General features: G+C 45.5%; 1 protein-coding gene across 4 annotated transcripts in view; it reads right to left on the bottom strand.

Annotated features, from left to right (window-relative positions):
* Positions 1-17500, bottom strand: part of NEB (nebulin) — a 439712-nt gene that overhangs the window by 44470 nt on the left and 377742 nt on the right. For 3 of the 4 annotated variants that reach the window (XM_085869257.1, XM_085869258.1, XM_085869260.1), the window contains 5 exons: positions 12029-12133; positions 11803-11907; positions 11504-11608; positions 2137-2241; positions 1714-1818 (listed from right to left, as the gene is read on the bottom strand). In XM_085869257.1, coding sequence (XP_085725383.1) covers positions 1714-1818; positions 2137-2241; positions 11504-11608; positions 11803-11907; positions 12029-12133 — 525 coding nt within the window. The remainder of the gene's footprint in view (positions 1-1713; positions 1819-2136; positions 2242-11503; positions 11609-11802; positions 11908-12028; positions 12134-17500) is intronic. The other variant, XM_085869259.1, reaches the window with a different exon arrangement.

Here is a 17500-nt window from a genome sequence, read left to right as displayed (position 1 = left end):
GTTAATTTCGAATTGATAAGTCACACGGTTTGGCCGCCATCTTGGATTTAAGAAAAATATTAAATAATGTTTTCTCTGGAACCGCTTAACCTAAGGAATCGAAAGTTTGCAATTATCATCTACCATCGTGTCTGCTCGAGAGTTAAAAATTATGATGTCACACGTCACATGGTTTGGCGGCCATCTTGGATAGAAAAACGCACCTTTACCGATTAACACGAAACTTCACACACGTGTTCCAATACCCAGTTGGAAGCAGAATATAAACTTGTGATGTCATAGGTCACATGGTTCGTCAGCCATCTTGGATTGAAAAATAATATCTTAAAACGTCTTTTTCTCTGACACGACTGAACAGATCCAGGCGAAACTCCACCACTATGACCGCCTCTCCATGACGAATAAAAAGTTCTCACCCCCTTTTGAGGTACGACGCAACGTTTGGCAGCCATAGTGGATTGAAGGAAAAATATTAATTAATGTTTACTCTGGAACAACTGCATCAATCAATGTGAAACATCACCTTTATGCTGGAACAGTCATGCGGAATGAGGGTTTGAAATTTCAACGGGATCGGCCCCAGGGTTTGGCAGCCATGTTGGTTTTAAGAAAAATATTAAATAATGTTTTCTCTGGAACTGCTTAACCAAGCGAAGCGAAAATTTGCACTTATCGTCTCCGATCGTGTTTGCACATGTGGTGAAAATTATGACATAACAAGTCACATGGTTTGGCCGCCATCTTGGATTGAAGGATAAATATTAATTAATGTTTACTCTGGAACCGCTGCTTCTATATATATGAAACTCCACATTTGTAATTCAGCCGACATGCGAAACAAAAGTTTAAAATTTCAACCTGATCGGTCACGCGGTTTGGCAGCCAGAATTATTTAATTATTTGAATCTGTTCGCCAGTAATAAGGAAATTGAACACTTTGTGCTGCCCGGTTCGTAGCTCTTCAGTCCCACGCCATATCGAAGCAGGCCTCTGTTTGTATCACTCTTCAATAATGTTTTTTTCTGGAATCACTTTCCCGATGAATGCGAAACTTTGCGACTGTCATCTGCACAAAGTCCCATGTTGTATCAAAGGCGGACGGACTGGGTACCCGGTCATCACTGCCAGCAGTTATAAAGTGGCAGTTCTAGTTATTATTGTTATTCTTCGACCCTTTTTTTACATTTTGTTTCTCAGCAACCACTTGTCCGATTCACACAATTTTCAGGGTAGGAGAAACCCCTCCATGAAGAATATTTTAATTATAATTGTGACATCATAGGTCACGTGGAATGGCAGCCATCTTAGATTAAACACAAAAACATTAAAACATATCTCTGAAACTGCTAATCGGAATTTTTTTTTTAACTCGGCACATCTCATTCTACTCCTAATGTGGAATAAAGTATTGCGAAGATGATGTCATCGGTGAAGTGATAGATCAGCCATAAATGTTTAATGTAAAATCCTTGTTTACCATTGAGATTGAGTTTGTATATCCGAGCCGTAAAATTTTAACCAATTGAGCTTTTGTCATCAAATCTTCAATAAACCTTTATGATGACATTGTGGAGAACACAAATTAATAAAATGTATAATTTATTTAACTGCCGTTTTCGTCACGTTTAGTTCGAGTACAAAGCGAACGTGGACGGGCTTTGCATTTTCAGATGCTTTCTAGTTATTATTATAATATAGACAAACAAGCTTTACCGAACTGAAGTTCTTTTGGTTTTCTTTCACACGAAGTATCTCCGGTGTGTCTCGAACGACCATCCCTTTTCCCTTCAGTTCTTCAAAGTCTGCCTTGTATCTCAGCTGTGGGATAGTGTGACAAATCAAAGAGCACACAAACAACTGTCTAAATACTCTCAAAACTAAATAATTCTGAGATCGGTGATAAAATGAGGTTAGATTTGCAATGGGATTTTAAAACCAATCTAGCCTTTGAACTCAACTATCGAGTTTATTAGTTGATAGGTTAAATAGAAAATTAGAACTAAATCCACTCAAAACGTTAATGAAGGTGTCAATAACAAAAGCAAAAATAACTTATAGTAAGAGTGAGTTGATTTCAGTATAATTGTCACAGTTTAACTCCTACTGGCACAGCAACCTTCCAAGCTGGGCAAGTACCATACTAATATTCTTTTGGTTCTCTTTCACACGGAGAATATCTGGGGTATCTCGCACAGCTGTCACTTTCCCTTTGAGATCCTCTAGATCTGTCTTGTACTGTAGCTGTGGGACATTCACAACACGAGAACAACACGAGGCCTGGTTGTACTTCTCTCAAGATTGTGTCACGAAGCCAATTAGATAATGCTAAGGCAATCATTAACATGTTGTTTTGTGGCATCAATAGCCATTGAAAAGAAAGTAAAAACATAAACAAACACTAAAAAAAAAAAAACACGTTTAATCAAATGAAGGAGGTAAAAAGGATGCTCATTAATGACCACATAACACAAGCAAAGTAACAAGTTTGGATGATGAAAAGGTCTTCAGAGGTTGAATGTGATTATGAATGGTTTGCTGAAGGAAGGTTAAAATGCAGGAAGTGTGTAACCCAGCAACTAACAATGCAACCACTCCCCACAGGATGTTCTCCAACCTTAACAACAACAACAAAAAAATCCAGCAATGGTGATGTTACTGTTGACCATATTTCATGCAGGTCTTTTCCATGATCAGTGATGGTATGTTCCTCAGTCACCTCAATGAATGGGACCTTCTCCACAAGCATTATTTTAGCTTTGGTCTAATTGTGGTCTCATGGTATGTGCATCATGTTTGTGATCATATGTGTATCATGATATGTGCATCATATTTGTGATCATATTATGTGTATCCAGGGCTGGCGCTACCATAAGGCCAACTTGGCAGCCGCCGAGGGCACAGACCTCAGAGGGGCGCATTCCTGACCTTCAAGGGTAACAGTTTTATGCAAATTATTGTTGTAAGAAAACATAATAAAAGGAAAATATAATATTTCATTGTTCATAATAGTTTATTGTTAGTTCATAACCAGTAAATTTGCAAAGGAAAAGGCACGCAAAGTGAGATTTTGATGTGTCTGAAATTGAAACTTTTATGAGACGTTTTTAACTGTGTTTGTGTGGGGTTTTTTGTTTCTCTGTCTGACTGTAAGCAAATTATTGTGGTAAAATAAATTTAGCAGTTTCAAGTTTTGTGCTTTTTATTTTTTCTACAAAACATCTGTTTTTAAAAATCGAAGATGGCAATTTTTTGGGGGGGATGCAAGTAGCTGGCCTTGCCTCGGGCGCAAAATAGTTTGGCACCAGCCCTGTGTGTATCATGTTTGTGATGATATTTTATGTGCTTCATGTTTGTGATCATATGATATTGTTACGGTGATGGAAATTCACAGAACACCATTCAGGTTCACAAGAGATAAGTTATTTCAATAAGTAAGTGTTTCAGGATAGGAATCCCCATCGATGTGTAAAGGGAATTATTTGTGTGCCAGGCTGTGAATCTTTGAGTTAGCCTTTATTCTTTTTCTATCTTTAATTTTAAACAAACAACATCTCCTCAACAACATCTCTACAGCCACGCCACCACCACAACGCCAACAACTCAACAACCACGCCATCCCCACCACAGTGCCATCAACATTCCGACACCATCACGCCTGCTTGAGTGACAGCGGAAAAGTGCCGTCGATACGAACTCGTGGCGCGACAGGAGGAACCACATTCCAGTCTCCGTGTGCAGTCAGCCGTTTCGCGGCTGATTTGCATAAACGATCAAAACGGGCTTTGCCTTGGAAAAAGCCAGCCAATCGGAACGTCCGTGTGCAGACAGCAGTGAAACGGCTGATTTGCATAAACGGATAAAAATGGGCTCTGCCGTGGAAAAAGCCAGCCAATCAGAGCTGAAAGGGGCGGAGCCAGCCTGGGGTGAAGGTTCAAAGGTGAAAGGGGGAAGGCGCCGATTTCAGATGGCGAAGCCTACAGCGGCTTCTCCCCTCAGGGCTATAAAAAGGCGCGATGGGACGCCGACACGAGCAGTTGGTGGTGAAGCTGACGAGCGGAGGTGGTTGTTCGTCGTTGTACACGGGTCGTTCACCGGTGGAGCTTGGAGTCGTCGGAGCTAGCGGCAGCATCAGAGCGTGGGGGTCCGGGCAGACAGCCCTGATACGGTCGGGCAACACCGAGGACTGAACGGGGTCTAGAGGAGCATCAACTCTGAAAGAGCATCAACTTCGCTCCTCCGAAGCGTCGCCGGCCAGGCTCGCCAAAAAGGGGCCGCGACGAAGCCGGGCCACTGGGGCCGACCAAGCAGCAGTACAAGCTGCTCGTCAAGCCGCCCAAGCAACTGGCGTGTTCGCGACGCACCAGACCGAACAGAGACACCAGGGGTCGCCGATCAGAAGACCATCGAGTCGCCACCAGGGTGGCCAGGTAACCCCCCTGGCCTCTCGGAGCCTTTCGGTCATCCCGGCTCTGAGGAATATTAAAGGTTTACGAGCCCGTGTCTTTTCTTTCTTGGGTTTTTGAATGAAAGTCGGTGGCGCCTTGTCTCTAATTATAATTGTGAGTAAGTACATGCTTGTACATTCCAAATAGAACTCGGCTGTAGGCTTTTGCTCGTGTCTTGTCCCCATCCCCTCATTCATTGACTGCATGCCTGCTGCAAATAAATGCCCCCATTGTTGAACATTCACCTGCTCGTTGCGTCCCTTTCCTGTATTGACTGTCATGGTGCGCTCGGGATATTAACTGGCTTTTAAAGCCGCTAAAAGTAAATGTCGTCCGACAGGACTTGGCGATATATAACCGCTTGGCCTCGCATATGGAACGAGCCGCTTAAGCGTCTCGTTTGCATGCAGGTCCCGTCGAGGTATAAACTCCAGGTATTTTTGTCCGCGCGAAGAATTGGATACATCGATAATTCAGTGATCGACCCTGTAGCGCATGGACAGAATAATTGGCTCGTTTGTGATGCGTTAAGGCATCCGTGATTGGATTTCGGGGTTGGTCCGGAAAGTCACGACTGGATTGCGGCCTTCGGTGGGCGTGCGACCGCGATTTGGTTAGAACGGTCGTCCGCACGCTGAACGCGGCGGATCCTGTAACATTGGTGGCAGGAAGTGGAATTCAACTCCCTCCGTCTCCAAACGGAATGAACAGGAATCGTACCAAGGGTGTGCAAAGCGACCCTCCGTTCCCATTAAATTGCGAGCATTTCAAATTTATTCCCGATACGCAAAATGGCAGCTCAAGGCGAGCAGGGGCAGGAGGGAATAGATTTAGATATACAATCTATGGGCCAGGACGAGATCACCGTGCAGGACACTGCCATGCAGGTTGACTATTCCCCGCAAATAAATGCAGAGTCCGAAATGGGCGCAGTGGCTGGGGCGGCGGACGAACGCCCCCCACGTGCGAATTCGCTCACGGATTGGATGATGGAGATGTTTCAGGCATTGATGGGGAAAATGGACGCAAACACGTGCGATATGGAAAACAAAATGGACGCAAACATGCGTGATATGGAAAACAAAATGGACGCAAACACACGTGATATGGAAAACAAAATGGACGCAAACACGCGTGATATGGAAAACAAAATGGATGCAAATGCACAACAAATGCAAAACAAAATGGATGCAAATGCGCAACAAATGCAAAAAAAAATGGATGCGAGCGCGCAAAGCATCAGGGACGATTTGCAAACCCAAAGGGGTGAGATGCAGTGCATGGAGTTAGGCCTGCAGGTGAGCATGAAGGGCATAATGGCGATTGCGCGCGACGAAATGCGGACGGTGGAGCACAAAATGGCGGCGCCAGTGTTGGAGCGAATGAGCTGGAGGGGAGTGTGGATTGTGTCGGTCCCGCAATGGAGATGGGTGAGGTCATGACGCGGGACACTGTCACCACGTGGAGGGTGAGACACGTGGAGGTGACGAGGACGGACAAATTGATGGTGATGGAGACGCTGATAATAAAAGGAGAAACTAATAAATACGAGGAGAGGACGCAGGAATTAAAAGTAATAACAGAAAAAAGAACAACAAAGACAACGGAAACAGAGACACGGGAGATAGAGGTTGAATTGGACGGGGTGAAAGACGAGCACACAGGTACAAGTAGTGGAGGACAATGGGGGTGAGCTGGCAGAATGTGTCGTGAGCCGGTGCGAGCAGCATGATGGCCTCCTCCAGGAACAAGGGGAGGGAATGTGCCCCCTTGAAGCGGATCACGACCGGGTGTGTCCGGTCGAGCTTTGCGAGGTTGGGGGGGGGGGCGAGTGCTGTGAACAGGTACACGCGGAGCTTGGGTGGTATGGAGACCCCGGGAGCGCTTGAGGTTGCGGGAATCCCCAGCGCGGTTGTCCAGATTTGTGTGCTTGCGAGTGTGGCGAATGCGTGAGCAAAATGGCGCGCATGAGTGAAATGGCATACCTGAGTTAAAGGGCGTGTGTGAGAGGAAACGCGTGTGTGAGAGAGCAGTATGAGAGGGAAATGGCGGTTGGTATGCGGGAAAACGCAACCTCATGTCCGGGTGTCATGGCGAGGTGTGTAACGCATTGTTTGTGATGCGTTAAGGCATCCGTGACTGGATTTCGGGGTTGGTCCGGCAAGTCACGACTGGATTGCGGCCTTCAGTGGGCGTGCGACCGTGATTTGGCTAGAACGGTCGTCCGCACGCCGAACGCGGCGGAAACCCACAACACTATATGTATGTATGTATGTATGTATGTGTGTGTGTGTGTGTGTGTGTGTGTGTGTGTGTGTGTGTGTGTGTGTGTGTGTGTGTGTGTGTGTGTGTGTGTGTGTGTGTGTGTATATGTGTATGTAACAATATGTACATCATGTTTGTGATCACATGATTTGTATGTCATGTTTGTAATCATTCATATATGTCCATCATGTTTGTGATTATATATGTTGACGTGCATCATGTTTGTGATCATATTTTCTGTATCCCATGTTTGTGATAATGCATGTGCATCATATGATTGGCCATGTGTGATTAAACGCATTGGCAATGTCAGGTATTAAAAACAGAGATGAGTCAAAATGGACCAAAGTGTGAGCTCATGTAAGTTTGAGTTTGTTTGAGATTGAGTTCATGCTTCAGTTCCACAGTAAACCATTGAGAGCAGAGTTCACCCAAAATAAACTTCCAAATGACCGTGATCTTTGACTAGTTCGCATGAACTCTGTTTACAAAAGTCAAGTCTGCATCATCAGGTCAGGTCAGGTGTGGGAGCATGTGCCAGAACAGCGCGTCGCTGCGTCCACTTTCCGCCGGTACTCCAGGGGCCTCCGTCTGGCCATCCCCCAGGCAGATGCCAGGCCCATCCCCATCTCCTTGAGATGATGGTTAACCTGCTGCAACCACGAGGAACGTGGTCAGCCCACTGGCCTCCTCCACTCATGAGACTCCCTCGCTGAGAGAATCTGGTGAGAAGGATCAGCATCAGGAAAACGAGCCACATGTCCATACAGCCGCAACTGACGCTCACGGACTATGCAGGTAACAAATCTCATCCGAGTCTCTCTCAGCAACCGCTCGTTGCACACAAAATCCGACCTGCGATAGCCAAGGATTCTCCGTAGAGACCTGGTACCAAAGGAATTAAGTCTCCGTCTCAGATCCTTGGTCAGAGTCCAAGTCTCACATCCATAGAGCAAGACCGGAAGTACCAAGGACCTGAAGACTCGGACTTTCGTCCTCCCGCACAGGTACCGGCAGCGCCACACCCCATGATCCAGTGAATCCATGACTCCCCAGGCCCGTCCCAGACATCTATTGACCTCCGACTCGCAGCCAGCAAAGACATGAATATCACTGCCAAGGTAAGTGAATCTCTCCACGACCTCAACATCCTCACCACAAACAGACAAAGACAGGACAGCAGCATCCAAGATGTCACCGAAAGCCTGGATCTTAGTTTTGACCCAAGAAACCCGTAATCCCAGCGGCTCCAACTCCTCATTCAGCACCTCGAGGGCCCCCAAAAGGATATCTAAAGTCTCCGCAAAGATGACTGCATCATTTGCAAAATCAAGGTCCGAGATCTTGACATTCCCAAACGATGCACCGCAGCTTGATCTCTCCGACATCCTCCCTAAAATCCAGTCCATAAAGTGCTCAAAAGTGTGGGGGCCAGTACACACCCCTGACGAACTCCAGTAATAACTGGAAATAAGTCAGAGATGGTACCACCACACTTCACAGTACTCTCAGTACCAGAGTAGAGTTCAGACATCAAATCGATCAGTTTTGGTGACACCCCACGAAGACCAAGAATCCTCCAGAGGACATCCCGATTCACTGAATCGAACGCTTTACAGAGATCAACATAGGCTGCAAGCAGCCCCTGCCGAAACTCTCGTCTGCGTTCGGTGAGGACACGAAGGGCAAGGATACGGTCAATCGTTGACCTCTTTGGTGTAAAGCCTGACTGCTCCGGACGCTGGTGCTCAAGCAGATGGTGGCGAACCCTATCAAGAATTATCCGAGCAAAGACCTTGCCCGGCACTGAGAGCAGCGTCACCCCTCGGTAGTTGTTGCAGTCTTGGCGATCACCCTTCCCTTTCCAGAGAGGGACAACAAGGCTCCTCTTCCAGTCAGTTGGGATGATGCCTGTGTTCCAGGCAGAGCACAAAACTGTATGCAACGACACGAGTGCAGCACTTCCACCAACCTTGAGAAGTTCAGCATGGATGCCACAGATCCCTGGAGCTTTGCCCTGTTTCAACTGGTTCACCGCAGCCCGTGTTTCCACAAGCGAAGGTGGACCACAGTTTATTTGAGGGTCAGCAACAGGGATTGTAACACCCTTGACGTCCAACTCGACAGCTGGGGGATCAGCCTGGTACAACCGCTCAAAGTAACCAACCAGCAGGCCTTCACTTCAGACTCCTCTATCAAGAGCCTACCACTCTCTGCTCGAACTGCAGTGCTCCGAGGGATGGGCTTGGATGAACGCAATGCGCAAATTCCCCTGTAAGCGGGACGAGAATCACCTGTCCACAGGTGATGCTCTACCCCCTCACAGATTCCTCGCACATAGGCCTCCTTGTCCACCCTCAGTGTACGTACAGTTTTTTGCCACAGCTCCCTGAACAGCTCAGCTCTGCCATTCAGCCTGGCCCTGCGACTCTGGTCAATGTTATCCAGTGTCCCTTGAGAGACAAAATTCTTCTTTGCCCTGTGGTGAGCTCCAAGACATCCACCGGCAACATCAAGGACGGTGGTCTTGAAGGCACTCCACAACTCTTCAGGACCACCCAAAGCACCCAGACCCCCCAAGTGTCCACTCAGCCTGTTCGCAAACTCCTCAGCTACTCTCTCATCCCTGAGCTTGCCAACATCCAGCCTAGGCTGGGATGGTACCATTCTCCAGGATTTCAGGTGCAGCTTTAGAGTTGCTACAACAAGCCTGTGGTCAGTATTGAAGAACTGAGCACTCCGGTAGACCCTGCAGTTCTGGATCATCCTCCAACGACCGTTAATGAGGACATGGTCAATCTCCTTTGCCACACCGCCAGCGTTGGAATACCAAGTCCAGCGATGAGCTTGTGGGCGCTGAAACCATGAACCAGCCACCCTAAGTCCATGACTTCTTGCAAAGTCAAGGAACTTAATGCTATTCTGGTTCATAGTTCCTGACCCATGGGGACCAACACACACTTCATAACCATCCCTATCAGTTCCAGTCGATGCATTGAAATCCCCCAAGACTAGAAGTGTATCTCGTCTGGGGCACTGATCAACCACAGACTCGAGCGTGGCGTAGAATGCGTCCTTCACGGTGAGATCACTCGCCTCAGTCGGAGCATAAACAGAGACCAGGGAAATGACACCTAAGGAGTGACGAATCCTTAATCTCATAATACGCTCGTTGACCGGTGTTACCTCAATTATCATTGGGGTCAGCTTATTGGACACAGCCACAGCAACTCCTTGGGTATGGTAACCATCAGAGCGACCAGACCAATAGTAGGTGTAACCACCCACCATTATCTCGCCACAATCCGGTCTCCGAACCTCAGAGAGAGCTGCAATCCCGATGTCCAAACGCTTGAGCTCAGATGATAACAGACAGGTGATCATCCACTCTTGGGGATAGGACATTGCAGGCACCCACCCGAAGGGACCGCCTCAGGTTAACCCAAGGAGACCGCCGTCTGGTGGACGATACCTCAGCACCACTCCGACACACTCTCCCGCAATCTGACCCAGGGATGTTACCCCTTGGTTTCCCTCCTATCATCAAAGATTGGTGGTCCCGAAGGTTTTGCCCCAATCCCGTCATCCGGTGAGCTGCCCTGCGAAGGGAAGCTGCACAGGAGGTACTCCCACGGAGTGGGTTTTCAGATTTTTTTGCGTTTTTGCGTTTTGCGGAATGAAGGGTTTTCGGTGGCCGGAGTGCAAATCCTGCCACCAACCTCCTCATAAAAAGTAACCCAACTGCAGGAGGACATCCGCAGACACAGTTGGGCACTAGATATGGATGGCCGTTGGCTCACGAGGAGCTCCTCCGCCCTTTGACAGGTTTTGTTTTTAATCCTGCTGGGTGTCCATATCCAAACACCCTCCTCACCAGAAAACCTGGTGGGGGAGACGGTTTAGTCGCCGACAACCCGACCATGGAACAGGTTAGTACAGGTTTACATGGTACCTGTAGCAGGTCACAGATCGAACCTGACCTGACAAAAGGAGAGTGGCATCATCCTGGAGAGTATTATATAAAGGTGGAAATGAAAGTGCCTTTAAAATAAATCCTCTTTATTTTTGTTTGTTGTTTTATTTCCCCTGGGACTTTAAAGTGCCACCGATCTTGCCATAAAGTGTGTGGATGCATGCTATATATCAGGCTAAGTTCAGCAAATAATTACTTTGTTATTACATTTTCCTTTGAGCCCCTTTGTCTCAAGTTTTGATGTGGGGGGGGGGGATGAAACCAATTCAACTTTCTTTCAGACCTCAGATTCCATACCAGAATGATTGCATGAATTTATCATTTTATTCGATGTTTCTCACGTATCAAATCACTGCCATTTCTCGATGAAGAGGAACAAAGCGCCGTTTGTTGAAATATAATAACTTTGGTCAAGTTAATTGGTCACAATTATAATTTGCAACTACTGTACTGGAAAAAAACTTAAATAACTGTGATGATGCACAACAAAATATGATCCAGACCCACATTGTTTGCTTTTGGAAGGCAAAAAGGGGGCGTTAAGTGATACAAGTTAAAGTTGAAAAAGTTTATACAACATAATTTGATGTGAACTGCTAATGGTAAGTCTACATTCTGGCATTAGTTGCTGTTTATGACTGCACTCACAATTACTTGTGAGAGTGGAGGCTTTACTTTAAGAGACAAGATCAGGAGTGAATCACTTGTTTACAATCAATAAGATGCACAAGGAAGACAACTTTGAACCAAAGTTGATTTTACATTTACGCTGAAACAAAAGCTTATAATCAGACTCAGAAAGAAGCAAATAAATAAGTACCAAGCTGAAGTTCTTTTGGTTCTCCCTGGCTCGAATAATTTCTGGAGTCTCTTGCACAGAAAGAGATCTTCCTTTGTTTTTCTCTGATTCTGCCTTGTATTGCAGCTGTCGCAGAAACACGCATTGGTGGGGTCATTTCGGAGATTCACACACAAAGTAATATTAACATTCTGTTTGCATTATATCATCCCTGCCAAGTAACCAGATTCCAAAGAGAGGTTGTACCTTTCTGTAAAAGGAAAACATAGTCTCATAAATCGAAAGTGGAAAAGGGAAGGAAAGCACCTGAAATTGCTTACCAGGCTGTAATTCTTTTGGTTCTCCTTGACCCGGAGAAGCTCAGGTGTTTCTTGCACAGCTGTAGATTTTCCTTTTATGTTCTTCATCTCCGACTTGTACTGGATCTACAAAGCAACAGCAACAGCAACAACGATTTGCCATGGCTTTAAGTATTTTTCACCGTTTGTAGACTATTAGGAAATAGCGTTTCTCATTCTTTGTTCTTTTTTCCTCAAAGCCACCAACCTCACTGAAGAGCTTCTGGTTTTCCTTGAATCGTTGCATCTCTGGAGTGTCTACGATGGTCGCGAACTGTCCCATGCCTTTTAAAGCCTCATCTTTGTATTGTTTCTGTATGCCACAAATCATGTCGAGTAAATGTGTCAACTCGCACCGGCTTTGAGTTTATTATCATGGGCTGTGATGTTAACAACTAACACGTTGTGTAAAATCCTGGTCCTTAGTGGAATTCTCAAAGTGTGGGGAGGAGAGGAGTTCTAAAAGTTATATGAATGAAATACGAGGTGTACCAAAAAGATTGATACAACTTTTACTTCCTGCCATTTCTTTGTTTTTGACCTTTACCGTTTTCCTTTTCAGGGTTTGGTGGTATTATCATGGTATTTATTCCCTGGGATTTTTAGCTCTGTAGCTCAACTATGCCATTGACAGTGAAGCAGAAGACAAAAGTGGTGGCTCTGTGGTATGAGACTAAATCATATGTGGACACCTGCCGGAGGTTTTGCCAGGAATACGACCTCAGAACACGTGATGGTCCCACAAATTGTGCCATTCAACATATTGTGAAACATTTTGAGCACAAGGGTACAGTGCACAACCAGAGCAAGGGCAACAGTGGAAGGCCAGCATCAGTAACCAAAAGCCAAGCCAACATCGACACCATGCGGGATGCTGCAGTTGACAGTCTCAAGAAGTCCCACCAGCTGCGCTCCCAGGAGCTTGGCATCAAACCAACATCAGTCTGGCGTATCCTCACTAAGGAACTGAAACTTTTCCCATACATCATCTCTTTAGGCATAAAGATGAGAAGATGACATGAGAAGGAGACTTTATTTGTGCAATTGGCTCAGTGACAGGATGGATCGGTACCCAAACTGGATCAACCTTGTCTGGTTCAGTGATGAAACCCATTTCCACTTGAATGGTGCCATCAACAACCACGACAACATTTTCAGGGGGGCAGAACCACCTGAAGAGATCACTGAGAAGTACCTGAAAAGTATTTGTCACATGCTTATGCACCTTCAATGTCAGATGGGGAACGCTTGGGCCTTACTTGTTCGAGAATGAGAACAGCAAGATGGTGACGATCAATGATGAGGGCTACCGGGCCATGCTCCAGAAGTTCCATAATGATCTGGTCCAAAAGGTCACCCCAAACCAGCTCAGCATGACCTGGTTTATGCAGGGTGGTGCACCACTGCATACAGCTGGTGGCACCATCACTTTCCTGTGGCAGCTCTTCAGAAACTGTCTTGTTGCCCTGGGTACCGCTCATGATGGGGCACCCCATAGCCCAGACTTGAACCCTTCGGACTACTGGTTCTGGGGGACTGTCAAGGGCTCTGTCTACACCAACCACCCTGCCACACTGGATGATCTGAAGCAGGAGGTGTCAGACTACCTCCAGGCATTGCCACATGAGACCGACACGGAAGTTGGACAGAAATTTGGAGTCAGGATCAATGCCTGTCTGAACACACATCGAGAACGTAAGTTACAAGGATTTTGCATCAATGCCAATTTCCAACCTTGGGCTCTGACAAACTCGAACAGTGACTTACTGCAATATCAATCATTGTAGAAGCTTTCAAGAAATGTTTGGTTCACGTTTGTGAGGTTTCTGTTTCTTTGTAAATAAACATTAAAAGTTACTCTTTGTGTAACACCCTGTAAATAAACTCTTTGTGTAACACCCTGTACTCATTGTGGAACAAGGCACACCAACATTTTGTATTTTTCAAAAAGAAATGTATTTTTTTATGTATATAGGAAACGAGCTGAAGTACCTGGCGTTACCAGGGGATATTGCATGAAATATGTATTTAAATATTTCCTGCATGACAAATTGGGGAATGTTGGCCTTATGGTTTTGTATGAATTACCAATCTTAGGCATTGCAAAATGCGCTTGGACCACTTTTCCTTCTTTTAACTTCTTTTTATTGATTTCATTTTTTAAATACAACAAATTACAACAACCTCAACCTACGATCGTCACAAAAACATATTACTCGATCGTTCCCGGGAAAATCCCAGACAGTGTATAACAACATACTCACTTGAGACCTGAACACAGAGGTGTAATAATAAACCTGTGGAAAGCAATATTTTCATAACGCAAATGTGCAAACACCATGATAATTAAATTTCTGTTGTTGACAACAAATAACTGCAATCTCAACATACAATCTTCACAACACAAATGACTCGATAGCTGCGGGGTGGGGTGGGGGGGGAACTGCAGGTAGTGTACAGGGACATTTGTCCAGGGCCCAAACTCCAGTGGGCCCACAAAAACACATACGATACCTTTATTAATTTATAAAGCTGGTATTATTTATTGTTGACTCAAAGGTAGCAGAGCCAGGGACGTGGTATACGGGGTCACATCTGCCATGCAAGGCTGGCAATTCAACTTTCCCCATCCAGTTTTTGATGACTGTGTTAACGTTCTGTCAAAATCACGTTATCAATTCAATATCACTTTATTAATCTCTTACTGATCATTACCTCCACCCACCGAAGGGAGACAGAGATTATGTTTTCACCCCAATCTGTTTCTTTGTGAACAAAATACCTCAGAGTTGTGGACAGATTCGGACGAAATTTGGTGGAGAGCTTGGGTACACGACAAGGACAAAATGATGAGACTTTTGGTGAAGATCCAAATCCGGATCCAGATCCGAGAATTTTTAAAGTTATTTTTCACCATTGAGTATGCCCCGGTGAGAATAGGTGGACCATATCCCTGTGTCGTAAGAGGCGACCAGGGTTGCATCAGGAAGGGCATCTGGCGTAAAACCTGTGCCAAATCATTATGCGGATCATAACGGATGATCCACTGTGGCGACCCCTAACGGGAGCAGCCGAAAGAAGAAGAAGATGATTTTTCACGTTTGAGTGATCAGGCGAAAACGATATATTGTGCGATATCATCTGAAAAATTGTGGACGAATTCTGACAAAACTTGGTGGGCAGGTTGGGGATGTAACAAGGAAGAATTGATTCGATTTTGGTGAAGATCTGAATCCGGATCCAGATTATACACAAACATACATATACATTATATATATATATATATATATATATATATATATATATATATATATATATATATATATATATATATATATTTATAAATATATGGATATATATGGACTTTGGTCTATATATATATATAGACATATATATAGACATATATATATATATATATACACACATACATACATACACATACACACATATATATTTTTTCACATATACACACACACACACACACACACACACACACACACACACACACACACACACACACACACACACACACACACACACACACACACACACACACACACACACACACACACACACACACACACACACACACACACACAAACACACACACACACACACACACACACACACACACACATACATACACACATACATATATATATATATATATATATATATATATATATATATATATATATATATATATATATATATATATATATACATACATTCATATAGTGTTGTGGGTTTCCGCCGCGTTCGGCGTGCGGATGACCGTTCCAGCCAAATCGCGGTCGCGCGCCCACCGACGGCCGCAATCCCGTCGTGACTTTCCGTACCAACCCCGAAATCCAGTCATGGATGCCTTAACGCATCATAAACTAGCCAATTATTCTGTCCACGCGCTACAGGGTGGATCGCCGAATTATCGATTTACCTAATTATTTGCGCGGACAGAAATACCGGGAGTTTATACCTCGAGGGGACTTGCGCGAAAACGAGCCGCTTAAGCGTGCTCGTTTCATGTGCGAAGCCGAGCGGTTTTAAATCGCCAAATCCCGTCGGACCAAATGATCACTTTTATCAGCCTTAATAGCCAGTTAACATCCCGAGCGCAACGTGGCGGTCAATGGCAGAAAGTGACGCAACGAGCAGCTTGACATTCAAACAATGGGGGGAAGGAGGGAAGCACAAGAGAGCAGATTTAAACCAAATATAAGGAATGCAAGTATGTACAGGCAAAGGCACTTAAACAATTCACTACTTACTAGACGGGCCCACACACACACACACACACACACACACACACACACACACACACACACACACACACACACACACACACACACACACACACACACACACACACACACACACACACACACACACAGTCGGAACAATGGTCTTTATTAGGACCTGCCTTGGATCTGTCTACCTCGTGTGGTCTTCTAGCTGACGAGCGACCCAGAACAGCGTCGCGAAGTGGTCCGCAGAACCAGGTGCCAGCGAGATGCCTCCAATCTGTTCGATGCAGTCAGCGCCGGACCCGGCCAGAGATGCGCACTCGACAGACTCGTCGCGCACAAAACAGACTGGGCACGCTTCGAGCCCACCAACGCAAGCATTCGTTGCGCCTCCTTCGTTGTCCCTCGAGATGTGTTGGCCACGAGCAAGATGAGCGCCCAGATGACCACCAAGGCCATGTACCGAGATGTGATCCTTCCTTTCTCTCCCTCTTACAACACCGCGGCCGCGTATTTATTCGCCTCTTTTGGGGGGGGGAAGGGGGGAGGACAAAATGTCTCCGGCCCCCTCCGTTCTTGGTCTGAGGTGGTGAAGTCCTTGATTGGCCAAGGAGGCCCACTCCTCCCATCGTGGGCAGAGTCCCGCTCTGAGGTGGTGAAACCCCTGATTGGCCAAGGAGGCTCACTCCTCCCATCCTGGGCGGAGTCCCACTCTGAGGTGGTGAAACCCCAATTGCAAAGTCCTTTTCTTCGAGGAATGGCTGTTCCTTTTCTTCTCCTCCTCTGTGCTTTCCACCCCTCCCCCACTTTTGCGCTCCATCATGCGAACCGGTGGGTGGGGGCTTAACCCTCCACCCAGTAAGCTCGCGGGGGACGCTGGGATCTGAGGGGTTGCAGCTGTCGCTTGTTGCAGGAGATGGGGTTTTCCTAATACAAATCGCAGCGCCTTTATTTACCCATTAAACAAGGGAAAAGGACTATCTACAAGACACGTACTTACCGAGATAACTAATCTATAGGAACCTGAATGTCTGTGTGCTCATGACTTCCAGATCCGCAACAATAAAAAAAAAATATATATATATATATATATATATATATATATATATATATATATATATATATATATATATATACACCAGCGATACCCGTGCACATGCACGGGATAGCAGTACAACATAGCTGGTAGCAGACGACAGACCGTACATGGGGAATGACAAAAATACGCATTGTGCAAAATGCAAGTGGTACTCTGGAACGCCAAAACACCAAATATTGTCGGCATGTCCGCTAAGTGCCACAGCAATTTCATAGGGATCGTGTTACGGCAAGCCGAGTTTTTAGTGTGCAAGCTTGGTATTATAATAGGGAGATATATAAATATATATGTTTATATATACATATATATATATATATATATATATATATATATATAT

This window comes from Eptatretus burgeri, chromosome 2, assembly GCF_056783735.1.
Source record: "Eptatretus burgeri isolate ZD-2024b chromosome 2, Ebu_testis_v1, whole genome shotgun sequence".
NCBI classification, from domain to species: domain Eukaryota; kingdom Metazoa; phylum Chordata; class Myxini; order Myxiniformes; family Myxinidae; genus Eptatretus; species Eptatretus burgeri.
This window is presented reverse-complemented; position numbering and strand designations above follow the sequence as displayed.